The sequence below is a fragment of the Lynx canadensis genome, chromosome A2 (assembly GCF_007474595.2).
Source record: "Lynx canadensis isolate LIC74 chromosome A2, mLynCan4.pri.v2, whole genome shotgun sequence".
Taxonomy (NCBI): Eukaryota; Metazoa; Chordata; class Mammalia; order Carnivora; family Felidae; genus Lynx; species Lynx canadensis.
In genome coordinates, this window is record NC_044304.2 from 13,372,076 (window position 1) to 13,398,893 (window position 26,818).

General features: G+C 61.3%; 3 protein-coding genes and 2 long non-coding RNA genes across 17 annotated transcripts in view; 3 read left to right on the top strand and 2 right to left on the bottom strand.

Annotated features, from left to right (window-relative positions):
* MAST3 (microtubule associated serine/threonine kinase 3) overlaps nt 1-5,128 on the top strand; it is a 37,445-nt gene extending 32,317 nt beyond the window's left edge. For 10 of the 12 annotated variants that reach the window (XM_030304501.1, XM_030304448.1, XM_030304435.1 and 7 more), the window contains 5 exons: nt 203-429; nt 887-1,009; nt 1,621-1,757; nt 1,862-2,043; nt 3,018-5,128. In XM_030304501.1, the coding sequence (XP_030160361.1) occupies nt 203-429; nt 887-1,009; nt 1,621-1,757; nt 1,862-2,043; nt 3,018-3,550 (1,202 nt within the window). In that variant the 3' untranslated portion in view covers nt 3,551-5,128. The remainder of the gene's footprint in view (nt 1-202; nt 430-886; nt 1,010-1,620; nt 1,758-1,861; nt 2,044-3,017) is intronic. The other 2 variants (XM_030304487.1, XM_030304505.1) reach the window with 1 other exon arrangement.
* LOC115506529 lies at nt 3,972-6,172 on the bottom strand. The gene is made up of 2 exons (XR_003966409.1): nt 5,474-6,172; nt 3,972-5,367 (listed from the first exon to the last, which is right to left on the bottom strand). It is a non-coding gene; the product is annotated as an uncharacterized LOC115506529 (long non-coding RNA).
* A 54-nt stretch (nt 6,173-6,226) lies between these two features.
* PIK3R2 (phosphoinositide-3-kinase regulatory subunit 2) lies at nt 6,227-18,434 on the top strand. 2 transcript variants are annotated; one of them, XM_030304513.1, is made up of 16 exons: nt 6,227-6,312; nt 7,991-8,739; nt 11,517-11,609; nt 11,975-12,025; nt 12,115-12,246; nt 12,336-12,546; nt 13,040-13,125; nt 13,283-13,391; nt 13,480-13,578; nt 13,737-13,917; nt 14,002-14,127; nt 15,885-16,027; nt 16,261-16,437; nt 17,356-17,427; nt 17,601-17,771; nt 18,100-18,434. In XM_030304513.1, exons 2-16 carry the CDS (start codon nt 8,418-8,420, stop codon nt 18,305-18,307), a joined length of 2,181 nt encoding a protein of 726 aa, XP_030160373.1. In that variant the 5' UTR covers nt 6,227-6,312; nt 7,991-8,417; the 3' UTR covers nt 18,308-18,434. The 2 variants fall into 2 exon arrangements, with proteins under 2 accessions (XP_030160373.1, XP_030160380.1); XM_030304520.1 differs by lacking the exon at nt 6,227-6,312 and having other exon boundaries at nt 7,949-8,739.
* LOC115506533 lies at nt 13,511-21,071 on the bottom strand. The gene is made up of 2 exons (XR_003966411.2): nt 20,413-21,071; nt 13,511-14,443 (listed from the first exon to the last, which is right to left on the bottom strand). It is a non-coding gene; the product is annotated as an uncharacterized LOC115506533 (long non-coding RNA).
* A 769-nt stretch (nt 21,072-21,840) lies between these two features.
* Nucleotides 21,841-25,309, top strand: IFI30 (IFI30 lysosomal thiol reductase). The gene is made up of 7 exons (XM_030304528.1): nt 21,841-22,025; nt 23,035-23,217; nt 23,300-23,374; nt 23,623-23,715; nt 24,543-24,695; nt 24,880-24,933; nt 25,018-25,309. Exons 1-7 carry the CDS (start codon nt 21,897-21,899, stop codon nt 25,078-25,080), a joined length of 750 nt encoding a protein of 249 aa, XP_030160388.1. The 5' UTR covers nt 21,841-21,896; the 3' UTR covers nt 25,081-25,309.
* Nucleotides 25,310-26,818: the final 1,509 nt, after the last annotated feature.

Sequence of the window (26,818 nt, forward strand, 5' to 3'; positions counted from 1 at the left end):
GCGAGACACGGGGAGAGCTGGGGGGGGCCGGCATTCCTGGCGGAGGGCACTGCATGTGCAAAGGCCTGATCGGGGGGCCGTGCCTGGGACACTAGAGCAGCAGCAAAGCAGCCAGAATGGTCCGCTTGGTGGGAAGGGGAGGTGCCCTCCCCACCCTCGTCCCTGCGAGGGGGTGACCCCCCCCCAACCCGTGTCCTTGCAGATGATGGCAGCGGCGGCCCCCTCATGAGCCCTCTGTCCCCACGCTCGCTGTCCTCGAACCCGTCGTCCCGAGACTCCTCTCCAAGCCGAGACCCGTCCCCCGTGTGCGGCAGCCTGCGGCCCCCCATTGTCATCCACAGCTCGGGCAAGAAGTACGGCTTCAGCCTGCGGGCCATCCGCGTCTACATGGGCGACAGCGATGTCTATACCGTGCACCACGTTGTCTGGGTGAGCTGGCCTCGGGGTGGGCAGGAACAGCGGGACTTGGTTTGAGTCTAGCTTCACCCTGGCAAGGCACTTCACTTTGGGAGCCGCATTTTCTAGTCTTGGGAAAGCAAGCTCATTGGCCGAAAGGTTTTGGAGCCCAGGGCAGGGAGCTGGTGCCACCTGGGTCTTTGCAGCCCCTCTTACTTAGGAGGAAGGGGTTGGGGCAAGACGGACAGGGATGGACAGAGGGGTAGAGACCTCAGTTGGGCACGAAGCTCCCGCCCCACGCCCGCAGATGCACCCTGGGTGTGATGTCCTGCCTCCCCCCAGCCCAGGGCCCGTTCCCTCCCTGCCAGCACCCAAGGTCAAGGAAACCACGTGAGTGGCAGCAGCTTGCTGGGGTCCCACAGCTGACCCAGCTGGGCCGGGGTCTCCAGCTGTGGGTCCCAAGCCCCCTGACCCTACCATCCACCCCCAGAGCGTGGAGGAAGGAAGCCCTGCCCAGGAGGCGGGCCTGCGAGCTGGGGACCTCATCACCCACATCAACGGGGAGTCAGTCCTGGGTCTGGTGCACATGGACGTCGTTGAGCTGCTGCTGAAGGTTCAGCCCCCCATCTTCCCACCCTTGGGACTTCCAGACCCCCACCCCACTCTGCCTACCCTTGGGGCTCCCAGAATCCCCACGTCCCGTCCATCCTCAGGGGCCCAGGTCTGCCCCCACTGCTTTGCTCCTGTGACCCCTCAGCTTTTGATCCTGAGGTTGTCCCCTCTGGAACCACACCTTTCCACACCTGGTCCCACCTCCAGGCCTTGCATGTCCCCTCCCCTCTGCCCAGGACGTACATCCTCCTTTGCCCCCTGGGTGCCCCTACGTTTGGCCCTCCTTCTGGCTCACCCTGGCCTTATGAGGCTGGGGGTGTCCATATTATCTTTATCTTCCTCAGGGGGGCTGAGGCCTGGGGGTGGGGAGGTGGGCCCAGGCCAGGAGGCAGGGCCTTGTTTGGAGAGCTCCTAGGACCGGTGGGTGGACAGGTGGGCAGCTCATTGCATGGATGGGCAGATGACGGACACGCATCTTTGGCCCAGTGAGTGGTAGGTCAGTAGGCGAGAAGTGGGTAGATAGGATCTGGGGCTCTGACGGATGAAGAAGTGCGTGGGGGGGCTTGCTAGGTGGGAGACACACAGGTGACCCCCTCGCCATCCCTCCCGCAGAGCGGCAACAAGATCGCCCTGCGGACCACAGCCCTGGAGAACACCTCCATCAAGGTGGGCCCTGCCCGGAAGAACGTGGCCAAGGGCCGCATGGCTCGCAGGAGCAAGCGTAGCCGCCGGCGGGAGACCCAGGACCGGTGAGCGACGGGTGGGCCTGCGCGGAGTGCTGCAGAGGACCAGGAGCAGCCTCCCTAGACTGCTGGGGACAGGGGTTCTGAAGCATCGGGTCTCTCCCCCTCAGGCGGAAGTCGCTCTTCAAGAAGATCTCAAAACAGTCCTCTGTGCTGCACACCAGCCGGAGCTTCTCCTCCGGCCTCCACCACTCCCTGTCGTCCAGCGAGAGCCTCCCGGGTTCGCCCACCCACAGCCTCTCCCCCAGCCCCACTACGCCTTGCTGCAGCCCAGCTCCCGACGCCCCCGCAGGTAGGTGTGCCCCCTCCCCCCGCCCTGCCCCGGGGCCACCCTGGGGCTGCTCAGGTCTGTGGGGCCTGACCCCATTGAGGACGCCGGTGGGGTTTACAGGAGGGAATGACATGACATAGGAAGTGAGGGGACCAGAAGGGCCTTTCCAGTCGCTTGGGGTCTGAAAGGCAGCCTGGAAGTGGGAGGAGAGAGGCGGGAGAGCAGAGAAGAGAGTACCCAGCAGAGGGAGCATCGTGGACCAAGGGGGCTAGGCTGCAGGGTTGTGAAAGCAGGGAGAAGGCTGGGAGGGAGGAAGTTGGGAGATGGGTCAGGCCAAGGAGCTGGGCTTAAATTGGTGGGCAGCTGGGAGCTATGGAGGGTGTGTGAGCTAGAGAGGGCATGTTTTAGAAGGGTCTGCGTTTTAGAAAGATCATTCCGGGGCAGGAAAGGATGGGGACTTGGCCCAATGTCTGTGAGAGACAGCCAGGTGCAGACACCCCTAGGCTCACTGGGTCAGCCTCCAGTGATGGGAGGACCAGGCTGGGGCACCCCTGAGGGGAAGCAGGGAAAGCCTCCTGGAGGAGGCCCCTGCTCCAAGAAGCCCTCTCTGCCCCCTCTCTACCCTGACTTCGAGGGGCTGAGGATATCTGTGCCATCTTTCCTTTCCTCAGACCAGGTATCCTCGGCAGCTGAGGCTTGGGGTGGAGGGGCGGTCACGGGGCAGATGGTGGATGCGTACCTTTGGCCCATTGAGGGGTAGGTCATTAGATGAGAAGTGGGTGGATAGGAACTAGGGCTTTGATGGATGAGTAGGAGTTCACCAGATCTAAGCCAAGGGAACACCTTGCACACATTACAGGAGGCGAGAAAGGCAGGCATACTGGGTGGCCGTAGGCAGAGACGTGGGCTTTGGCAGGCGCTCTCAGGCCCAGGGCCCCACGACAGGGCTGGGGACATGCAGGCCGGTGGCCCTGACCCTCATCTATCACCCACAGACACCGCATCCCCTCCCAGTGCGTCCCCGAGCTCCAGCAGCCCTGCCTCTCCTGCCGCCGCTGGCCACACCCGCCCTAGCTCCCTGCATGGCCTGGCCGCCAAGCTCGGGCCACCCCGCCCCAAGGCCGGCCGCCGCAAGTCCACCAGCAGCATCCCGCCCTCCCCACTGGCCTGCCCCCCGGTGCCCGTGCCCCCACCCCGCTCACCCTCGCCCCTCCCCGGGCACCCACCTGCACCCGCCCGGTCTCCACGGTTGCGCCGGGGCCAGTCGGCTGATAAGCTGGGTTCGGGTGAACGGCTGGATGGGGAGCTGGGGCGCCGCGGCCGCGGGCCAGACTCGGAGCTGGTAGTCATGCGGCGGCTACACCTGTCCGAGCGCCGTGACTCCTTCAAGAAGCAGGAGGCCGTGCAGGAGGTGAGCTTCGATGAGCCACCCGAGGAGGCCGCCGGGCCGCTCACCTCTGTGCCGCAGATTGCCGTGGAGGGCGCCGAGGCTGTGCCAGGAGCCCTTGGTCCTGCCGGGAAGGACTGATCCCTCCCACCCGGCCTCCCCCTGGCCTAGAAGTTGGGCTTTTTCGTGTGCAATGTTTTTTCCGTCAAGCGACTCTTGGATGGAGACTGAGCCACCAGACTGTGACACCCGGAAGGCGAGAAGCCATCTCAGTCCTTACCGGAAAGTAGAGACAGCACCTCCTTCGTGTTCCGGTGCAGATCAGGGGCCGTACGTGGGGGCAGGAATGGGGGACAAGGGTGGCATTGTAAATAGCAGCAAATCCCTGCGACTAATTTATTACTTTTTATAAGCGATAGTTAGACTGAGCCACCACTGTGAAGGTGGCTGCCCGGGTCCTGCCCCTTGCACCTGGGACCCCATTTGCAGACGCTGCCCCCTGGGCTGAGAAGGAAGCACTTTGGACAAGTTACGTATGTTTGTGTTTTCTAGGTTTTCTGTATGTTTTAGTTTTGTGTGTGCGTGTTCCTTGATCCCATCCTGGCCCAGGACCCACTGACCTGAGGGGATACAGGCAAGCTTACCTGTCTGGGCCCAATGCGGATAGGACTTGGAGAGTCTGTAAATGATTCCCCTCCACCACAAAACAAAGCAATCCCGATGAGGGACTGGACGCTGAAAGCTACGTCTCACTGTCATAGCCTCTATCCCTAGGCCAGTCTCGCTAGAGTTTGTTTCTAGTCCTGAAGGCTTCAGCCCGGGGGAGGGGGTGTGGGACCTGGGACCTTGATGGAGGAGCAGAGAGGTCACCCACTCCACAGGGGGACACTGATGCCCTGGGCGGGGGGGGAGGCGCAGGCCTCGAAGGGTACTACTGCCAGGGCAGGGGAAGAACGTCCAGCCTGGACAAGATTTCACGTGCTCAGTGCCCACCAGGGTGAGCCCTTGACCATGATGTGTCTGAAACACCCTACGGAGGGTTCCCGCAACGTATCGCAGCCTTCCTAGAATGAAATTCGAGTGAGAAACCCAGCTGGGGGGCAATGGGGCCCAAGTTTGAATCTTGGCTTCCTCGTGTGGCTCTGGGAAAATGGCTTTCCCACTCTGTGCCTCAGTTTCCTCGTGTTTACAAAACTAATCCCAATGACTATTTATTAAGCATCCGCCCTATGCCAGACGCTTTTACTCGTGGCTTCTCCCCCAGCCAGCCTTGAGAAGGCTGCAGGTGGCGGTGTCCTCCCCATTTTACGGACAAGTAACCGAGGCCTGGCGAGGGGTGGAGACGTGTCGCACGATCACCTGGTAAAAAAAAAACGCAGCCAGGCCCCGTCGTGGGCACTGTCGACAAGGGAGCTTGAACGGAGAGTCTGGTGTCGGATACAGCAGATCCACCTCCAGCTCTCTTCCCCAGGCTGCTGTGTGACACACACTGGGCGTCTCAGAACCGCCACTTCCTCTGTGGAGGTGGCCGGCCAGATCCCTGCGCCCCACCTGATGAGGGCACTTTCCAGGCACGGTAGCCCACTCTGCATCCCTCCCAGAGACCCTCGCCCAGCACTGGCTGGTGCTGGAGCTAGACCAAGGCTGTGCATGACTTGTGCCCCCCACCCCCCTTCCATCCTGGAGCTGACCGTGAATAAAAGCCCACGTTTACAAAGAGGAGGCCCAACGTCTGGATTTGTGAGGGGCAAAGAAAGGGGTAAGGGGAGAGAGTGTGGTGGGGACGGGGTGAAAACTGACTTCCTTTGAAGGGGTTTTGAAGGTGGCGCAGGAGTTCGCCAATGAGATTCTCCCTGATGTCTTCTCGGGTCCCTGGCCTCCTCCTGCCCTCTCCCCGAGTACCCATCATAGGCTCTGCTCTTAAAAGCTTCATCCGGACACCGATCTGGGGCCCCGAGCTGTGTTAATAAAACAAATAAACCATCTCTGTGTCCTTTCTATACAAGTCTTCGCTGGAACTGTGCCCTGTCCCCCCACAGTCCCCCACGCCGCACGCGAACCCACCCCAACTCCGTGTTTTGGGGTTACTTCTGGGCAGTACCAGAAGCCCCGGGCCACGCTTCCGAGTGTCTTCGGCTATTCCGGAAACAATCGTCCGTCTCTGGGTCCTCGTTGGGCGTGTTCCCGCGCTCGCTGCGCTGCAAATAGTTCAGCTGTTTCCGGACGCTCTGGGCTGCCATGGAAACGCTTTCAATCCCAGCTTATTTGGATCTTTCCTGAAAAGCTCAGATTTCTGCGGCGAGCTCCCTTCCCACCCCACCGCCTCCTGCGCCCTGAGCTCGGGCCGCCTCGCGCCCTTAGGACCCATCCATCAGTTCCGGAAACTGGTGGTCCATCCCTGGCTCTCGATTCACAGGGCCTCCCTCTGGGTCCGAGCACACGCGGTTCTTTGCAGAAACTGCAGTCTCGGGGCTCAGCCTCGGTTCCATCAGTCCCGCTGGGGGGAGACGCTCGGCGATTTCCGGAATCACTCGGTCATCTCGAAGCCCAGCCGGGCCCCGCCGAGCTTAGGGAAACGCTTAGCTGACGCGATTGCGCTCGGCTGTTTCCGGAAATGCTCGGCTATCTCGTGGCACCCTCTGCCCGCCAGTCCCGCGGGAGGATGTTCGGCTCTTTCCGGAAATGCTCGGCCATCCCGAGGCTCCGCCCCCGCCTCGCTTCACGCGCCTGGCCCGAACGCGCTCGGCCATTTCCGCCGGGGGCGGGCCCGGCTGTTCGGAACCGCGGCGGCTGTGGCGGAGGCGGGGATCCCGCGGCTGCGGCGACGGCGGCCGCGGCGGAGCCACGGGTCGGGCTCCGCTCCGTGTGACGGCGGCCGCGGCGGCGGTGGCGGCCGCGACCAGGTAAGTCCAGGCCGGCTGGCGTGGCAGGCTAGGCTGGGCGTGCGCGCCAGTGCGGGGCGCCTAAGCAGAGCGCGGGGCCGAGGTGGAAGTCGGAACGCGAGCGCCTAGCCGCATCGCGCCCCGCGGGAACCGGGGGCCTCCGGGAGCAGGAGGCCTCGGGTTCGACCTGGCAGCGGTGCAGCCTGCCCCGGACGGTGGGGAGAGGAACACGGTGCCCCCAGGCAGAGATAAGGCGCTGGGACTGCGGCCCCCGATGGAAGGAGGCCCTGCCTGGAGTGGGGCGTCGAGCAGTAATAAGGGGCACCCAGGCTTTGTGTGGGACATGGTGAGATGCAGGAGGGTCGGGGGTCGTCTCCGCTTCCGTTCCCCTGGGGGCTGCCGGGTCCACGCAGGCCCGGGCACGCCTCTGAATACGCGTGAGCGCGCGGGCCCTGCGTCCAGCCGCCGAGCCCCTGGCCAGGCCTGGCCCCTCCACCCGGCCTCTTGGATTCCCCGGGCGCACACACCGGGGCGTGTGCAAACGTGTGCACGTTGGGGCGCGGGGGCCGGCAGGCGAGCGGATCCAGGCGGTTTCCTGGACGTCCCCTCGCTGGGCCTCAGTTTCCCCACCTGTAGAATGGTGGTACCGGGTCCAGGAAGCGGGTACGTTTGGGCACCCCGGAACGGGGAGCTTCTCCTCCCTGCAGAGAGTCCCTTCTGGGGCTCTCGTGGTCGGGGCACAAAGCCCCGACCCCTCTGTCTGGCACTCGAGGACCAGCGCGGTCGACGGCGGGTGGCTTTCATCGGGCCACCCTGAACTCTTGGCAAGCAACTTCCCACTGTCAAGCCTTTGCACGTACTATTCCCTCTAGCCAGTACTCTCTCCTATCCTTTCTGAAGACCCGCCCTCTAGAAAAGCACGCCCTCCCCCACTCCCCAGTCTCAGGAAGACCGAACCTGTGGGGCTGAGACTGGGAATGCTGTCCGTGGCGGGCTGTTTCCCCGAGGCTGGGCGCTCCCGGGGCGTGATCACCGATCGCCATGCATCCAGCAGCCTCCCCCTTGGCAGCTGTGATGCCCTCCTGCCATTAACCCTCTCCTGGCTGCATGGAGGTCCCCTTGTCCGCCCATCACCCCCCCTCACGTTTTGAGATCCTACTCTAGGCCCCTCATTGAGCCAAGCCGGAACACGCACGCACGCACGCACACGCGCACCTTCATTTCTCCCCCCGCAGAGACCTTGGACTCACTTGTTAGTCCTTTGCCCACGCTGGGGCCTCCAGCTGGACCTGCTTTCCTACCTCTTTGCTTCCTTGCTGCCTCCTGTGTTCAGCTGGCCCGGCCCCTCTTTGGGACTCCCATAGTACCCTAAGCATTCCCCATCACGCTCTGCCCACTGGGGGTCTAACTGGCTTCGTGGCCCACTGGTCCGACAAAGACCTCCCTGCGCTGAGCCTCAGTTTCTCCATCTCTAACGGGCCGATGAAGAGCGTGCGATATGCCTGGGGCAGAGCTCACCAGAACCCCAAGGGCTGCTGTTACGCCCATTTCACAGCTGGGGAAACAAGACTAGAGAGGGGCTGGGACTGGCCCGAGGTTACCCAGCGAGGGGATTCCAAGCTCAGATTTGGGCCCATCTCTGGGGTGGGGGTGGCAGGAGCCCGACCCGGCTGACGCTGCCCTGCCCATCTCCCCCTAGGTCGGCGTCCTGGCCAAGCATGGTGACAGCCTGTGCCCTCGGCCCCCTCGTCTGGCGCAGCCGGAAGAGCCGCCAGCCTCGGGCGCCGATGGCCCCCCGTGTGAGGGAGTGAGCAGCCTGGCCCTGCCCTACGGATCGAGGGGGGACGCAGCGGCCGAGTGACCTGAGACCACGCTGCCGACCCCCTCCCACCAGTTGACGGATGGTGGAGCGAGCCATGAGCGACCCACGTCAGGGTCGTGGAATGATGGTGGGAGGCAAGGCATGAGTGACCCCCGTGGTCACCTGTAACTAACTTCTTGGTAGAAATAGTGGTCTCGGTGCCCCAGGCCGACTCAGCGGACCCTCCCCGGCCGTCGCCCCAGCTGATGGGGCCACCGGGGCCCCGAGCAGCAGCTTGACCGTCCAGACCCCACCCTGCCCAGCCATGGCCGGCGCCGAGGGCTTCCAGTACCGCGCGCTGTACCCGTTCCGCCGGGAGCGGCCGGAGGACCTGGAGCTGCTGCCCGGCGACGTGCTGGTGGTGAGCCGAGCAGCCCTGCAGGTGCTGGGCGTGGCCGAGGGCAACGAGCGCTGCCCACAGAGCGTGGGCTGGATGCCGGGCCTCAATGAGCGTACGCGGCAGCGAGGTGACTTCCCCGGCACCTACGTCGAGTTCCTGGGTCCTGTAGCCCTGGCCCGGCCCGGCCCTCGTCCGCGTGGCCCCCGCCCACTGCCCGCCAGGCCCCGGGACGGGCCCCCTGAGCCAGGTGAGCAGCAGGCAGGGGCCCCGGCAGGGGCGGGGGTTCCCTCAGACCCTCAGCTTCCTCTTTTTTCTAGTGAAGCAATGGCACCCCTTCCAGGGGAGGAGGAATAAGGACATGTGGTTGGTCAGCAAGTGTTGACTGCACTGCTGTCGAGGGCTGGGCACGGTTCATGGCGCCGGGGACACAGCGGTGGACACGGGCCCGGCCCCGCCCTTGTGGGGCTCCTGGTGCAAGAAGTGACAAGTGACGAGAAGTGATTAGGTAACGAAAAGGGCTGTGAGGAAGGAGCCTCACAAGGGGAGAGCTGGGGGCGAAGGGCTCCAGGCGGCAAGCACAGCAAAGGCAGAGGCTGAGAGGTAGGGATGGAGTGGCGGGTTCGGGGAACAGCCCATGGAGCCGAGTGGGAAGGGAAGGGCCACGCAACAGGGGCTGTGCCTCAGGGACTTTGTGGGATTGACTCTGAGCACAGTGGGGAGCGTTCGGCAGGATTCAGAGGTTCACTTTAGCCTCATCCCTCGGTTTACCGATAGAGTCCCTCGAGAAACCCCCTGTCTGTTGCCCTAAGTTTACCTGGATTCCAAAATGGAGGGAGCCACAGAGCCTAAATAAAGAGGATGGGATGATCATTCCAGGCCATGTAGCACACTGGGGTATGAGGACCCCACACGCCTCCCCCAAAGACCCTTGGCCATCTACACTTCCGAGGCACGTGGTAGGAGTGCAGAATGAGGGCACTGGGGGTAGGCTGAAATCGCTGTCTGCTGGGCAGGGCACATGGGTTCCAGCCAGGGAAACCAAGGCTCAGGTTGTGGGGAGGAGGCTGGTAAGTGCTGAGTGCCTGGTAGTCTGCTCCCCCACCCCCCGCCACAGCAACCCAGGGAGGCCCCGCCTACAGATGGGGAGACCCAGGTGCAAAGGAGTCAAACCACTCACCGTGGCCACATCCCCCAGGGAGGACCAAGGCCCTGGGAGGCGCCATGGCCCCAACCTTTGGCCTGCCCGGTTTTGTGCCAGAGGGACATTGATGCCCCAAGAGGGTCACAGCAGAACCCCACAGCATGGGGCCGAGTTGGGGGGGGGTGCGGGAAACAGAGGCTGTGGTGTGGTGCTGCTAGGGGTTTGCAGCATCTGGCGCCTCCAGGGCCGGGGCCTACGTCCCGCCTCAGCCTGGAGGAGCAGGAGGCGGCCCCATCCGGGCTCCCAGCCAAAATCTGCCTCTCCCCCTGGTAACAGCCGCCTCCCTCCTCTGCCTGGCCTCGGTCCAGCCACCACACACATGCCCACTCCGAGTGGTTGCCCAGCCCCGCCCTCCAAGTCTTCCAGGACTAGGTGACAGCGACTGGGGCCAGCCCTCTCCAGGCCTCAGTTTCCTCATCTGGCAGCAGGAAGAACTGGCCCTCTGCACGTGCAGGCCCTGCCTCTCCAGGGCCCTAGGACCACCCAGCAACGTGCTGTGGCTGCCTGTGTCCCCTCCGTTCCATCCCGCACAGGGAGCTAGTGCGCAACTTCAGTGTCGCACCTGGGCCCCCAGAGGGTGGTTGCTCCCTCCCTCGGCCTCAGTTCCCGCATCAATAAAATGGGGGTGACACCTGTTCTCACAAGACTTCCCTCCCCCGCTTTGCAGAGGAGCCGCAGGCAACTTTCGAACCTGTGCCCCCACCCTGCCACCATCACCCACCTCCTCTCCCCTTGTTCTTTTTTTTTCCTCTTTAGTGTTTTTGACGTAGCTGGGCCTTTCTCCAGCTTGAGGCACCACCTGGCCCATCACTCAGGGAGGCCCCGCAGGCCTGGGCTTGCCCTTGCTGGATGCCAGGGCGTCCCTGCCGAGGGCCGGAGCCGCATCAAATGGTGGCCGTGCAGGCAGAGCACGCCTGAACACAAAGGGCCCGGTGGAGCGAGAAACGCGGGCCCAGGAAGGCCTCTGACACCCGCTGGGAAGGGGTTCAGCATTTTTAAAACCCGGAGAAATACTTTTTTTTTTTTTTTTTTTTTTAAAGCAAGATGACTTAGAGAATGGAGAAAGGTCCTTGAAGTGAGGTGTTCTGACCCGGATAGGGGAGACTGTCCTTTTATGGTCTTCAACCGCTTTGTTGTTCCCACTAAGGGAGAAATGACACCATGAACCGGTTTCTTACTCGAGGGAACTGAGGCTCAGAGAGGGCGGGTTCTGTACCCAAGGTCGCACAGTGAGCGACGGCAGCACCGCCGTAGTGAATGCCCACGGACTCGGTGGCCTCAAGCAACAGTGTATTTTCTCACTGTTCCGGAGGCCACAAGTCCAAAATCCAGGTGTCGGCAGGGCCGTACACCCTCTGGAATGTCTAGGAACGGGTGGTTCTTTGTTTTTTCCAGCCTCCAGGACCTCCAGGTGTTCCTTGGCTTGTGGGCGCATCACCCCAATCTCTGCCTTTGTCTTCACCTGGCCTTCTCTTCTTACAAAGACACCAGTCATTGGATTGAGAGCCCCAAATCTAACATCTCGTCTCACAATTCTTACCTTAATTGTATCCGCGTAATAAGGTCGTAGTCGCAGGTGTCAGGATTTCTACCTGGTCTCTGAAAGTGTGTAAACTGCTACTTCAACCCAGAAAATCGTTTGCCACCAACTCAACCCTCCCAGCCGCTTCAGCCGGGCCTTTTGGCTTCCAAACGATGGCGGTTCAGATGCCAGGCGCCTGCCTAGACCCGACCCCACCGGGAGCCGCGCAAGCGGAGGTGCAGGCAAAGAAGGGCCGGAGTCCTTCCAGGGACCCCCCCAACACGCTGTCCCCTTCTGCCAGGCCTCACGCTCCCTGACCTGCCAGAGCAGTTCTCCCCACCTGATGTGGCTCCCCCGCTCCTGGTGAAGCTCGTGGAGGCCATTGAGCGGACAGGTGAGCCTCCGCCCGGCTGCAACCCATGTATGCTGCTTGCTTATCTCTGGTGGCGGGCCACTCCTCCTCTCACGGGGCCGCCAGACCCACTCTGCATGGAAAGAAGCCGAGCTTGGATGCTCTGGGCCTCCACGTGGAGGTGGGGCAGTAGTGACTCCTACCGGGTTGGATGGGAAGGTGGTCACCGGACCTGCCGTTGCGCGTGCTGTGCCCTCTGGCACCACCTGCCTCCCCTCCCCCTGCTCTTCTGATCTCTGGGAGGTTGAGTAGCCATCCCAGGCCCCACAAGGGGTACGGGGATGCATGTGAGAGCTGGTCTTGCCATCTGGGGTGGAGCTGACCCACCCCTTCCCCTACCCCTCCAGGGCTAGACAGCGAATCCCTCTACAGGCCTGAGCTGCCCGCCCCGCGCACAGGTGAGGGGAAGCTTGGACGGGCAGGGGTTGGGGGAGCGCTGGCCCTGGGCCTCCTTGGCCAACCCTGCCCCCCACCCCTGCCCCCGCAGACTGGTCCCTGAGCGACGTGGAGCAGTGGGACGCCACAGCCCTGGCAGATGGCGTCAAGGGCTTCCTGCTGGCGCTGCCCGCCCCCCTCGTGACGCCCGAGGCTGCGGCCGAGGCGCGCCGGGCCCTGCGGGGTGAGCCTGGCGGGAAGCCCGGGTGGGAAGGGGGCCGGGGCGGACCGGCGCCGGCCCCGGCTCACCCTGCCCCGGCCGTGTGTCCACAGAGGCCGCGGGGCCCGTGGGGCCGGCGCTGGAGCCCCCGACGCTGCCACTGCACCGCGCGCTCACGCTGCGCTTCCTGCTCCAGCACCTGGGCCGGGTGGCCCGACGTGCCCCGGCTCCGGGCCCCGCCGTGCGAACCCTGGGCGCCACCTTCGGGCCGCTGCTGCTGCGCGCGCCGCCCCCCTCGCCGCCGCCAGGGGGCGCGCCCGACGGGTGAGGCGCCAGAGGGGGCGGGGCTGAGCCGGAGCTGAAAGGGGCGGGCTTTCAGGGAGGAGGGGCGGGGAGCCTCCGCCCAGGGTGGGGTCTAGGCCGTGATAAAGGAGTGTGAACGGGGGCCCCGGGGTTAAGAGGCCAGAGGTGTTGTGATGCCGGGGACTAGTTAGGATAACCGGGGTGGGATCTGTGGTTCCAGGAAGACCCCAGCAGCCTTGAGACTTGAAGCGATGGGGCCTAGACCGCAGAAGAGGCTCGTGGGTGGAGCTGTGCACCTTCGCTTCCGCTCCCCCTCCCACCCTAGGTGCTAGACTCCCGTGTGTTTGGTGTGTGAACATTTATCGAGTGCTTACTGCATACACGTAAACAGGCGGGGGGCCCCCACACCTGCCCGTCTTCTTCCCTACACGCGTTTTCACGTACGTCTGCCGCACGATGCGGGATCCTGTGCACCTCAGACCCTACCTACCCCCTGCGCTCCCCTTCCCTCTAGGACTGAGCCCAGCCCTGACTTCCCGGCGTTGCTGGTGGAGAAGTTGCTTCAGGAACATCTGGAAGAGCAGGAGGTCGCACCCCCAGGTGACTCTCCCCCCCCCCACCCCAATATTAGCTCTTACTGTTGGGAATCGCGAATACTGACCTGGAGTCCTGCCCGCATCAGCAAGCTCTGTTGCAGTAGGAGCCAGCCACGGTATACAGTTGGTGCTCAGTGTACATTTCTTTTCCTGTCCCCCAGCGCTGCCGCCCAAACCCCCCAAGGCCAAGCCAGCCCCCGCAGGCCTAGCCAATGGGGGGAGCCCGCCCTCCCTGCAGGATGCCGAGTGGTACTGGGGTGACATCTCCAGGTAGGGCCGTGGGACGGGGCCACGTGGCGGGCAGAGCCCGAAGGGCAGGGTCTCCCGGTGGGCGCCCCAATCCTGGGTCTCCCCGCAGGGAGGAAGTGAATGAGAAACTCCGGGACACACCCGACGGCACCTTTCTGGTCCGAGATGCATCCAGCAAGATCCAGGGGGAATACACACTGACCCTCAGGTGGGGGCCTGCCCCTTCCGGGGTGACTGGGTGTGAGAGGTGGGAGGGAGGACACCCAGGGCGGAAGGACAGGGGGTTGCCTGGAGAGTGGGGCACGTGCGGTGTCCGGACGGCTGGGGATCCCACGGGCTGCTGACACCCCTCTCGCCCGCCCCTAGGAAAGGCGGGAACAACAAGCTGATTAAGGTCTTCCATCGTGACGGGCACTATGGCTTCTCAGAGCCGCTCACCTTCTGCTCCGTTGTGGACCTCATCACCCACTACCGCCACGAGTCGCTGGCCCAGTACAATGCCAAACTGGACACACGGCTCCTCTACCCAGTGTCCAAGTACCAGCAGGTCTGCGGCCAGGGTGGGAGGACAGTGCCAGCCTCCGGCACAAGTGTCCCAGGCCGCTTCTCTGATCACCCCGGGTGTCCCTAGGACCAGATCGTCAAGGAGGACAGCGTGGAGGCGGTGGGCGCCCAGCTCAAAGTCTATCACCAGCAGTACCAGGACAAGAGCCGCGAGTACGACCAGCTCTACGAGGAGTACACACGCACCTCCCAGGTACCACAGGCCTGCACACGTGGGGAGACCCAGGCGTGGAGGGGCGGCGGCGAGGCCATAGGGACAGCCGTCTGCTTCCAGGTCACAGAGCAGTCACTCAGCACCCGGAACTGCCCTAAAGGCAGAAATCAGTGCATGTGTTTTCAAAAAAGGAAGGCACCAGCCAGCCTCCCGGGAGCAGCTTAGTCAGGACCTAGAAAATGCCTTGGTGGAGCCTCTGCGTTTCTCGGGGCCTCACTTTCCCCATCTGGAACCGCGGGTCTTCCTTATTTCTCCGTCACCCCTCAACCTGGATGTTATCCCGAGTGATGATAACCTGACAAAGAGTTGATGGAGACAAAGGGTCAGGCGATCACGGGAAAGCGCAACATCTTTTAAAACAGGGAAGGGGGGGGGCGCCTGGGTGGCGCAGTCGGTTAAGCGTCCGACTTCAGCCAGGTCACGATCTCGCGGTCCGTGAGTTCGAGCCCCGCGTCGGGCTCTGGGCTGATGGCTCGGAGCCTGGAGCCTGTTTCCGATTCTGTGTCTCCCTCTCTCTCTGCCCCTCCCCCGTTCATGCTCTGTCTCTCTCTGTCCCAAAAATAAATAAACATTGAAAAAAAAAAAATTTAAAAAAAAAAAAAAAAAAAATAAAACAGGGAAGGGGGATGGGGCGCCTGGGTGGCTCGGTTGGTTAAGCATCTGACTTGCGGCTCAGGTCAGGATCCTCTGTGAGTTTGAGCCCCGCGTCGGGCCCTGTGCCGACAGCTCGGAGCCTGGAGCCTGCTTTGGAGTCTGTGTCTCCCTCTCTCTCTGCTCCTCCCCCACTCGTGCTCTGTCTGTGTCGCTCTCAAAAATAAACATTAAATTTTTTTTTTAAACGGGGAAGGGGGAGGGAGGTTTTATCACTCAAAGACTGTTAATAATCTACTTCTGTAAGTTGAGACGCAGCTTATTTAGATTGGACATTCCATTTCAGGCAGAGAATATCTCGGTTCCCCCTGCCATCCCCGAGGAATTTCTTCCTTGTCCCCTTTTTACTGATGGGTCGTCTGAAGCTCTGAGTAGACAAGACGCCTGCCTGATGGGTGGTGAACATCGTGATCTTGGGAGTGACTTAGGGCCCCTGAGTCTCAGTTTCCCCATTAATAGCTCTCGCTTTGTAGGAAGCTCTCGGCAGGTTCTACAAGATGACATATTGAAAGTACTCCGTGTAGCATGTACCCTGAGAGGGAGCCCCATGCCCTGTACGTAGCAACTAGATTTGTCATTTTTTCTAATTTTTTAAATTTATTTTGAGAGAGAGAGAGAGTGCACGTGAGCGGAGGAGGGACAGAGAGAATGCCAAGCAGGCTCTGTGCTGTCAGCATGGCACGCTGAAGGCACACTATCGTGCAGCTTCTCAGACCTAAGCTTCCGGCAGCTTAGGCGTGAGATCGTGACCCGAGCCAGTACCCAGAGTTGGACGCTTAACCAACCGAGCCACCCAGGTGCCCCTAGATTTGTCTTTAATTCTCAGCAGTGCTAACAGATCCAGGTGTTTGTAGGGTACCCAAAAGAGGATCTAAAGGAAGAGTGGGTTTGGGGAGTGGGGTTCTGAAGGCTGAATAGGAGTCCATTCAGTACAGGAGGAGCTAGAGGAATGATGCACCTGATGGAGGGAACAGCGTGAGCAAAGTCTCCATATCAGAGTGGGGATCTGCCTTCACCCCTCATGAGGGACTTGAAAGGAATCCCAGCAGGTGCTAAGAGTGCCCCCCCCCCCACCGCCATTTCAGGAACTGCAGATGAAGCGCACAGCAATTGAGGCCTTCAACGAGACCATCAAGATCTTTGAAGAGCAGGGCCAGACACAAGAGAAGTGTAGCAAGGAGTATCTGGAGCGCTTCCGGCGTGAGGGCAATGAGAAAGAGATGCAGAGGTGAGTCGGCTCCTCTGCCCTGCCCTACCCCACCCTACCCTGATCTGGCACAGTGCACTTGGGGAAAGAAAGGAAACAGGGGGGACACCCCGAGTTCCAGGGGGAGGGAGGGTCGCTTGAGATGGGCTCTGAAGGATGAATAGGAGTTCGCGGGAAAGAAATCAGGGACGCAGCAGTGCAAAGGCGTGGAGGCTGGGGCGCCGTCTGAGGCCTCAGAGCCGCCCCCCCCACAGGATCCTGCTGAACTCAGAGCGGCTCAAGTCTCGCATCGCCGAGATCCACGAGAGCCGCACGAAGCTGGAGCAGGAGCTGCGGGCACAGGCCTCCGACAACCGGGAGATCGACAAGCGCATGAACAGCCTCAAGCCAGACCTCATGCAGCTCCGCAAGATCCGAGACCAGTACCTCGTGTGAGTGCCGGGCTCTGTCCCCAGATGCAGAGTCCCTCGTGAGCTCAGGCACATCTGGCGCGGTGACCTCTGCCGGGGCCTCGCTCGCGTTGCCTCCACCAAGCGGCCCCGCCTTGCCCCTGAGACCCCTCGTCTGTCCACGAGCCCCCCCCCGGCCCTGTCCATCAGACCCCTCCTAGCCCCCCCCCCCCCCCCCCCCCGCCCCGGGAAGGGCTACCTAGGTACGGGTCGGCCTCAGCCTCACAGTGGTCTGTGAAATGGGAACACTGTTCCCACGGAGCTTGGTCACTGGGAGCCTCCAGCAGAAGCCAGTCTGTGGATGCTAACCGCGCGGCCTAGCGCACGGGAGGGTCGCAGCAGCCCCAGCCCGAGCTGAAATCGTGCCCCTGCCCCCCCGAGCCGCCGAGGGCTTCCTCAAGGGCTTCTCTCTCCCACCTCCGCCTGAGATGCATACGTGTACCTGCCGTGTGCCACGCACTGTGCTGAGTACCGAGTGCGCGTTAGCTCATTCTGTTCTCTCAAAGTTCTTTGTAAAGTTAGCCCTTAACAGCTGAGGGAAACTGAGATATGGAACAGAGCCCCCCCGTGTGAAGGCACACTGCCGTGCAGCCCTCAGGCCTAAATTTCTGGTAGCGATAAGACCTTGCTGGGGTGGCCCATTCTAGGGGTCTGATAAGTGTTAAAGGAAACATAGTAAGTGGGGGCTTCCCTGCAAGGTCCCCGGGTCCAAGCTTTCCTCGACCAAGCCAAGGCTGACCCCTTGTGGCAGCCGGCGGTATTGCACCCAGAACCTGCACTCCTGTAGGCCGGTCCTTGCCTCTGGCCGGGCCGCCCTGACCCACTGTGGGCTGGCCTGCCTGTGCTGCTCTGTTCCCCTCCCGGCAGGGTGGAATGAACCTACCTTTCCTCTTCCTCCAGGTGGCTTACCCAGAAAGGTGCCCGGCAGAAGAAAATCAACGAGTGGTTGGGGATCAAAAATGAGACCGAGGAGTAAGTGAACACCCGATGGGGGCCCGGGAAGGCTTCCCGGAGGAGGGGGCCGTTTTCGGTGGGTTTTGCAGGACGAGTAGGAGTTCACCAGGGCAGGTGAGTCGTCCAGGCGGCAGGAGAGCCTCAGAGGCTTGTGGGTGAGTGACCGGGGTCCCTCCCTGCTTCCTCCGCAGCCAGTATGCGCTGATGGAAGACGAGGATGACCTCCCCCACCACGAGGAACGCACGTGGTACGTGGGCAAGATCAACCGCACGCAGGCTGAGGAAATGCTGAGTGGCAAGCGGGATGGCACCTTCCTCATCCGCGAGAGCAGCCAGCGGGGCTGCTATGCCTGCTCTGTGGTGTGAGTGCCTGGTGGGGGGGGGAGCCGGGAGTGAGCGCAGGGGTGGGGGATGTGCGCGTTCCTCCTGAGAGCTCTCGCTGAGCACCTACTGTGTGCTAGACCTTGGGAAGACGGCCAGGAAGAAGCTCCCCGCCGCCCCCCCCCCCACAATGGCTGCCACAGGAAAGGGAGGAAGCTAAGGCAGGAGGCGGTGGCATCCGGACCAGGGTGGGGTCCAGGACGCGGGGAAATGCGCGTCCAGCGCCGAGATCACCTGGTGGGAGTAGCGGGAACGGGGAGAGCCCGGGGGGGGAGCCCACCTGAGCGCCCCCTTCGCCTGCGCCTGCAGGGTGGACGGCGACACCAAGCACTGTGTCATCTACCGCACGGCCACCGGCTTCGGCTTCGCGGAGCCCTACAACCTGTACGGGTCGCTGAAGGAGCTGGTGCTGCATTACCAGCACGCCTCGCTGGTGCAGCACAACGACGCGCTCACTGTCACGCTCGCCCACCCCGTGCGGGCCCCCGGGCCCGGGCCCCCGCCGGCCACCCGCTGACCACCGAGCACCGGCCCGGAGCGGTCACCCCCGGGCCCGGAGGCTGGGGGGGCAGTCCCATCCTTCTGCCTCTGTCCCTTCTTCCGGGTTTTCTGTCTTGTCTGTCTGTCTCCTTTAGGAGCCTCTTCCTGTCTCTCTTTCCATCTCTCTTTCTGAGCCTCCCTCCGTCTCTCCCTGTCACCCTGTCTCTTTCCCTCCCCACCTGTCGGTCCTTCTCTCTGTCCCTCTGTGTCTCCGGGTTGGGGGTCCTACCTCCCCAACCCCATACCCCCCTCCTCCATGGGCACTGCCCTCCCCACGGCTCTGGCCACCCCTAATCCTGTGCGCCCTGCCCACCAGAGCCCCCCCACCCCCGGGGTCCCCGAAGCCCCACCTGGCTGCACCTGCCATGTTTACAGAGGCCCCTGGGCTGTGCGGCCCCAGCCTGGGTGCCCCGATTTTTAAGCCATAGACCTGGGGTCACGGCAGGAAGGAACTTTACTTGGCCACTTCCAAGAACTTCGGCTGGGACATTCTGGGCCGGGCGGGACCCGCCCCCAGACCCAACTTCCCCTCCAAACCCTGAAGTGAAACCACCACTTGGTTATCCCCCCCATAGGGGTCACCGGCCAAGAAGCAACGCCCCAAAATGAAAAGAGTTAAAAATAAACTCACAAGCCGGCCCCACCGGCACCAGGCCTCCCAGAAATAGAGGCCCCCGGCACCGCTTGGGCGGCTGAGACGCATCACTGCCCACGGCACCTCTACTCAGTGTAGGTTCAAGGCTTCTCCTCGATCATGTTGGGTTCTGATTTGATTTTCTCTTGACTGTAAAGCCCCTTTTTCTCTCCTCTTTTGGGATGAGAGCCCTGGTTTTCTACACTACCCGCGGACCCCCCCCCCCCACCTCCTGCCTGCCCAGCTAGGCTGGCAGACAGGTTTTGTAAAGTACGTTGATACTGATATGGATATAAAACATCGAACGTGTGGATGCTTCTGTTGTTGGTGACGGGACTTCTCTATGGCTCCTGTGTGCTGGGGACCCTGGCATTCACAGGGTCACACAGACCCGGCAGCCAGTGAAGGCTGACGGTCCTCCCTCCCTCCCCGCCACCCGGTTTAGCTGCTTGTGACCAGAGAAGTTGAGAGACCTGCCCAAGGTCACAGGGCAGAGAGGCTCAAACCCTGAGCTCTGCCCTGCGCCACGGCCTCCTCAAGGCACCCCAGACTCCAGCCTGGCTTCTCACCAGCATCCAGGCTGTCCCCCAGGTTTGAGTCCCAGCCCACAGCCACCAGCCAGGCCCTCAGGAAAGCCGCCTCCCCTCTGATGGGCAGCTTCGTCATTGCCAGGTGGGGTCGATAGCACAACCCTCTCATCACACACAGAAGCCCCCCCCCCCCGCCATGTCCTTAATGCCCTCAGTGCCAGCCCCTCCCTGCTGACTCTCCTCTGACCCCCTCCACACCCACCCCTGACTTTCAGGCCTCCAGGTCCCAGAGGACACTGACCTGGGGCCTCATGGTGTCTTTGACCTTGACCATTCGCCATCCTCCCCTCCCCAAGGTCCCGGTCTCAGCCCTCCCCTCTCCTCCCCCCTCCCCCTACAGAGAGTAAGCTTTCTGCCCTCTCCCCTCGGGGCTGGCACCTGTCAGGGCCCAGCATGCCTGCAGCAGCCCAGGATAAATGAACAAAGCTGCCCTCTGAGCCGTTTCTCACTGGGCTCCAAGGGGCAGGACCTGCCTCCCTTGGCCTGAGCGCCCGGGCTCTCCCCAGGGCTGTCCCTGCTGTGCCCCGTGAGTGATTCCAGCCCAGACGCTGTCTCCCCTGTGGTCTTCACCCACTGCGTGGGGGAACACAGGATAAAGGTCACCTTCTAGGTCCCATGACACCAGCAGGCTGAGCTTGGAGACAAGAGGTAACACCCCACATGGCCTCCAGCAGGTGCCTGCACTCAGCCACCTGCTGTTTCCTTGGGACAGTTCCCCCCCCCCCCCCCGCCCTTTCTGATCCTCTCCCCAGAGGATCTGACCCTCAGATTCCTCTCACCAAGTAGGATCAATAGTTGCTACTCCCACCCCCAAGAGCAAGTCTCTTAAGGCTTGGATAAGCAAAGGAATGAGGTTACCTCTGGGAATTCATCCAATCAGGCTGGGGCCTAGTAACCACTGGAAAACTTGTAGCAATTTGGGATTATTTCTTCGCCAGGGCTTCCTCTTCCAGAGACATCACAGAAATGGGTTTTGCAAAGGGTTCAAAGAGAATTGGCAGGACCATCCAGTCGTGGGGACTTTAGGGAACCCCCTCGCCCCCGCCCAAAGCTGCTGCCATGGACACCAGGCTGGGAGGCTGGGGCTTCTCCCAGACCGGAAGGAGGCAGAGCTGGGGAGCTGGGGACTTGGCTGTGATCTGGGCCAGGTTTGGGCATTTCCTCCCGTGGGATCAGGTCCTGTGTCATGCCTGGTATTTGAGGCCCTGCAAGGCCTGAACGTCTGGGTTATTCCCTCATCACCCCCAGCCTCCACCTCAGGCTAGTCTCTGCCTGCACCTCCCAAGACCTTTCCAGCTGGGCCACCCCACCCCTAGCCTGGGCCAACCCTCCCTCTGCCTCTGAGCCCACCACGTGGCTTTCTTCCCCAGACTTCACTCTTCTCCCCCTGTTACAGAAGGGGAAGCTGAGGGTCCATCGCTTGAGGTGTCCAGTGGAGTCTGGAGACAAACCCCGTTTGGGTCCCCCACGGTCAACCCCCCTCCCTCCCATGGGAGCTCCCTGCGGGCCTGGATGTTCACCCCCCCACCCCCACCCCAAGCTTTGGATGGAGGAGAGAAGGAGCTCCAGCTTTCCTCTTGCCCGCCACCCCCACCCCAGCCAGGGCTGGGAGGACCCAGAGAAGCGAGGGGCCCTCCCCCCACTGGCTTCTGCTTTCTGGCCCAGCTGTGGCCAAGCCTGAGTCAGCGCCGCGGGACCACGCTTGGTGGCACTGAGGCGTCGGGGCTGGGGAGCCTGAGAGGAGGAGGGGGCGCGAGGGGCAGGTCCCATGGTCGAGAGTGAGGGGCTCCCCGCGCAAGGCTGGGGTGCGGGGACGGGCTGTGCAGCCCCTCCCTGCTCCCCCATAAGAGAGCAGGGTAGGGAGAGGGGGCTCCCAGGCTAGGAACGGGGGCCTGGGTCACCCTGGCCAACCCCAGAGCTGTCTGTGGGCCCATGGAGACCCTTCTCTCTCTCTCTCTCTCTCTCTCTCTCTCTCTCTCTGTCTCTCTCTCTCTCCCTCTCTCTGTGTCTATCTTCTGAAGCCTCCACCTAATCTCTGCTCCCCGAGTTCTTGCCCCAGCTTCACGTGATTGGGCGACCCTGGGGGCTGGGAGGGTCGAGAGAGATGGAAAGGCGGTCCCACGGCCTCGGGATGGCGGGCCCAGCACCTGGCGGGAGTGAGGGTGGGGGACAGGCTGGACAGGGACCCAGAGAGGTCAATAGGTACCTAGAGACGCCAGCCCCAGCCCCCAGGGGCGTGGGCATCGGGAGGCGGGTCCGGCTGGGGGCTGGGCCACCGCGGGGTTAAAGGCTGCTCCTTCCCCGGGCCGCTGCTCCCGCCTCCGCACGTTGGCCCGGCTGTGATGGCCTCGTCGCCACCCCTGCCGTTCCTGCCGCCGCCGCCGCTGCTGCTGCTGTTGCTGCTGGGGGTCCCCGCGGTGGCGCGGGCGTCCTCGCTGGACAGACTCCCCGAGGGGGCGGCCGCCTGCCGGGTAGGGATGGCGACGCGGCGGGTGGGCCGGCGGGGACCGACGCCCAGGCAGGGGGCGACGCGGGACAGGCGGCTCCTCCCCTCTCCCCGGACTTTGCCGGGAAAGCCTAGGGTCCCGGGGACGCTGTCCCGGCGGGTACCGAACCCCACCCGCGGGCACCGTGGCCGCGCTCGGATTCGTTTCACTTTCCCATCTCGCGTCTGAGACTCTCCGGCAGTCCACCCACCCCCGCCCGTCCAGCCCGGGGGGTGCATTGAGCACCTACTGTGTACGTCTGGGGCGGGAAGGGAGTCTCCTTCTGTATGCCAGGGGAAGCCCAGATAAGTCGGCCCGTGGCACCGACCCTGCAGGTGCTGCTTACTGGGTGCATTCCGGCCAGGGAAGAAAGAGCTCGCGTGCTTCTGGGGCCGAGCAAGCAGTTGTCCCGGAGGCTGAGCGACTTGCTCACTGCTGCACAGACACTGGCTGCTGCCATCCGTCAGCCGAAACCGGAAATCAGCACAAATTAGGCGCCGCCTCTGCAGTGGGGTTTGGGAGGGGTTCACCTGGGCCCCTTAAGAGGAAGAATAAATAAGGAGTCCGCGCAAGGGTAGGGCCCTGCTCAGCCCGGGGGGGGGGGGGGGGGCCAAGGCTCTGGGGGATGAGGTGGCAACAAATGAGCATGAATTAGTCTCCTGTGGTATGCACCTCTGAGAAGGCAGGATTGAGGGCAGTGACCAGAAATGCACATGCCTCGGGTCCTTACTGCATACAGTTCCCCTGGGCCAGGGGTTTCACCTCAACTGAAGGAAAGCAAGAGCTGTGCATAAATTAAGTGCCTACTGTTTGCAAGTCTTTGCTTTGCAGAAAAACTAGGAAGACTTAGGGATGCAATAAAGCCTTAGGGTCAGGGTTCCACCTGGCAACGTCTGAAAGGAGGGCAAAATGGAGCACCTACTGTTTGCAGCTACCTTTCTTCAAGAGAACCAAGCGGGGCTGTACTCCCTTCACACCCCTTCCTCCCACACAGGCTGGGGACCTGTGCCCACAGGGGCCCCTCGGGAAGTCACAATCCCCGCCTGTCAACGTGAGCCTCTACTACGAGGCACTGTGCCCCGGCTGCCGGTCCTTCCTGATCCGAGAACTCTTCCCGACCTGGCTGATGGTCCTGGAGATCCTCAACGTCACGCTGGTGCCCTATGGAAATGCCCAGGTCCGTTGGCACTGGGGAAACTGAGGCGCCAGGGGAGGGGGCAGCCGGCGGGCCAGCCAGCACTCACCTAGCTGCCTTGCAGGAGCAAAATGTCAGCGGCAGGTGGGAGTTCACATGCCAGCACGGTGAGCAGGAATGCAAGCTTAACAAGGTGGAGGTGAGCAGCTCTCAGAATTCCCGAGCGGTGGGGGCAAGAGGCTGGGGACGTTGCCCGTTGTCGGGAAGGCCGAAGCGAGGCTCAGAAGGGACTGGAACCGGCCCCATCCTCTGCCTGCGTGCCTCCACTGAGTCATATCCTCGTTCACCCCTTTATTAGTGAGCACCCGCGATTACTCCCAGAGTGGTGTAGGTAGGGGTGCCCTGGACCCACTTCATGCCCTTGCCTGTCTCCTCCCTATCCTACAGGCCTGCCTGTGGGACCAGCTAGAGAGGAATATGGCCTTCCTGACCATTGTCTGCTTGGAGGAAATGGATGACATGGAGAAAAACCTGAAGCCGGTGAGCCACACCCCTCCCCTTGGCCCGGGTTGGGAGGCCCTGGGCTTCCCTGTACCCAGACGGACCCAGGCTCAAGTCTTGGCCCGACCGACCACCGCTCTCTCTGTAGCCCCAGGAAAGTGACCTTCCCTCGGGAAGCCTCACGTCTCTGAATCAAGGGAACAAAGATCTTTTGGAGGCAGGGGTAGATCAAGGAGGGCTTCCTGGAGGAGCTGCCTCTGAACTGGGCTTGGATGAACAGAAACGTACAGGCATACAGATGATGATCCTCATCTGGGGTATGAGGATGACGGGACAGGCCCGCCTACTTCTCGGGAGGGTTACGAGAAAACAATTCCCAATGGAGTAACTCATGAATGCCGATCGTTTATTCACTCATCAAACATCTGGACTGCCGCCTAAGAGGCCTCACCCCGGGACGCCCCGCAGCCCTGCAGAGTCATAGCGGGGCCAGAAGAGTGAGGAGGAGGGAGCACTCAGAAGATTCTGGAGAAGGAAGTGGAGGGGTGTTCCTGGTGGAGGGAACAGCACATAGGAAAGCTCCGAGGAAAATGAGACGCTAGAGGGGCCAGTCTAGGGGCTGCAGGTCTGGTCTCATGAGAGGCAGGAGCAGTCGGACTCCCACCTCGGGGGCCTCCCCTCAGGCAAATATTAAGCACCTGCTGTTTATGGGTCTTGTTGCATTGCTGTGGACCCAAACGTCTCCTGTTGCCAGTGAGGAAACAGAAGCTTGGCTCGGGGGGACTGGAGGAGGCACCGTTGGGGAGATAACACAGAGGAAGCTGAGGCAATGCTCCGGCTCACCAGCAACCCTTCTTCACCCTCAGTGCCTGCAGATCTATGCTCCGGAGGTGTCCCCGGACACCATCATGGAGTGTGCAATGGGGGACCGCGGCATGCAACTCTTGCACATTAACGCCCAGCTTACAGATGCCCTGCAGCCGCGCCACGAGTATGTGCCGTGGGTCGTCGTCAATGGGGTAAGAGCTCTCGGAACCCTGCGTGTGGCCCCGGGGCAGGGACCAGGATGATGGATGTGCCCACTGGTCTGGGAGGCAGGGGCCAGACTCGGAGCCATTTGCAGCCCCTTCCGGGCCAGACTCAGGTTAGTTGGGGCAAGTGGAGCCGGGGAGACTGTACGACTTCCTGTCGTGTTTTGTGCAGAAACCCTTGAAAGATCTGAGTCAGCTCCTAAGCCTCGTCTGCCACCTGTACCAGGTAAGCTGGAAGGGGGACAGAGGGGCCGCTGGGGGCGGGTAGGGACTCGTTCCGGGACCGCCAGCTCACGGCTGTCCCCTCCAGGGTGAGAAGCCAGATGTCTGCCAACCCGTGGCCAGCTCCCACAGGGAAGTCTGCTTCAAGTGACCGCTGGCGCCCCCGAAGGGAGCTGATGGAGGAAGAGCCAGAGCACTGCCCCCGTTTTTTCCGACCCCTGACTCTCAGCGGCTGCTACCCACCATCCGGATAATTTCTACCCATTCCACGAAGCCCAGACTCAGAATCCTGCCCCGACATCAAGACTCTTGCCCCACTGGTGACGGTGCTACCTTGAAACTAGTTTAATAAACACTTCTGGATGTTGTGATTCATTTGATAAGTTCGCAAATCTCTCTCTTCCGGCCAACACCATGCCGAGACCCCTGAGAAGCCTCCTTTCTAGGGAATGCAGAGCCGGACAGACGTTCCTGGTCCCACAGGGAGCAGAGATGGGCCAGAGGGAGGCACCAGGGCAGGAGGACCCCAGAGAGAGAGTGAAGGCTCTGCGTAGGAATAGGGGCAGTGGGGCTCGGGTTCTGAAGGGTGAGTAAGAGTTCATTGGGCAGAGGAGGTATTCATTAATTCAACCCACAACACTAACTGTTCCCTTTTGCTGACCCCGCACTAATAGGAGTTGAGCCAGAAGGTGGAGCAGGGATCTTGTCTAGGGAGTTTCGAAGAAGGCGTTCACTAGTGGCAGGGGGGTGGATCCCCGCATTCCAGGCAAGAGGAACAGACTGCAAAGACCACGCCAGCAGCAAAATCCGGAGCTGTGGGCGCCTGGGTGGCTCAGTCGGTTAAGCATCTGACTTCGGCTCAGGTCATGATCTCACGGTTGGTGAGTTCGAGTCCCGCATCGGGTTAGCTTGAGCCCCACTTCGGGTGAGTCCCGCTTCTCTCTGCCCCTCTCTGTCCCTTGCTCACTTGCGCCCTCTCTCAAAAAAAAAAAAAAAAAAAAATCTGGAGCTATAATGCCAAGTTGAGGCCAGGCTGAGAACACCAGGACATATTATAGGATACCTTAAAAAAAAAAATGTTTTTGTTTTTGTTTTTGAGAGAGAGAGAGACCCGGGTGGAGAGGAGCAGAAGAAGAGGGAGAGAGAACCTTAAGCAGACTCCCCACTCAGTGTGGAGCCCGATGCAGGGCTCGATCTCACAACCGTGAGATCATGACCTGAGCCCAAACCAAGAGCTGGACGCTTAACCAACTGAGCCACCCAGGCGCCCCAAGATACTTTTCAAAAAAAAAAAAATAGGATTCTTCGACTGATATAAAATGATTACATGTTAAAAATTTTATTTCATTCATGATTAATGAAGAAACCTGGTTAGATGCTCAAAGAAGCATTCAAAAAACAGGGAGGTTTATAAATGAGAAATCTTGAAATGATTGTGCAAATAGAAGCAAAAATGACTTTCACTTTCTCATAAAGTGGCGGGAGGGAGTAACACGTTTTTTTTTACTCCCAGTTTTTTTTTGTTTGTTTTACTTTTATTTATTATTTATTTAAAATCAATTTAATGAACATACAGTGTAGAATTCGTTTCAGGAGTAAAACCTAGTAATTCATCACTTAAATTTTTTTTTATTTTAATAATAGATTTTATTTAACCTGAGGTTTTATTTAACCTGATATGGATCTGATACATTATCATTTCAACGTGTAAGGGATATGAGCAATCTTAATGAGACCTTCTTTGTTCTTTTTTTTTTTTCATACTAAGTCCTTTTTTTGTTTAAGTTTATTTATTTTGTTTTGTTTTTAAATGTTTATTTAGTGGTGCGCCTGGGTGGCTCGGTTAAGCGTCTGACCTCGGCTCGGGTCACGATCTCGCGGTCTGTGAG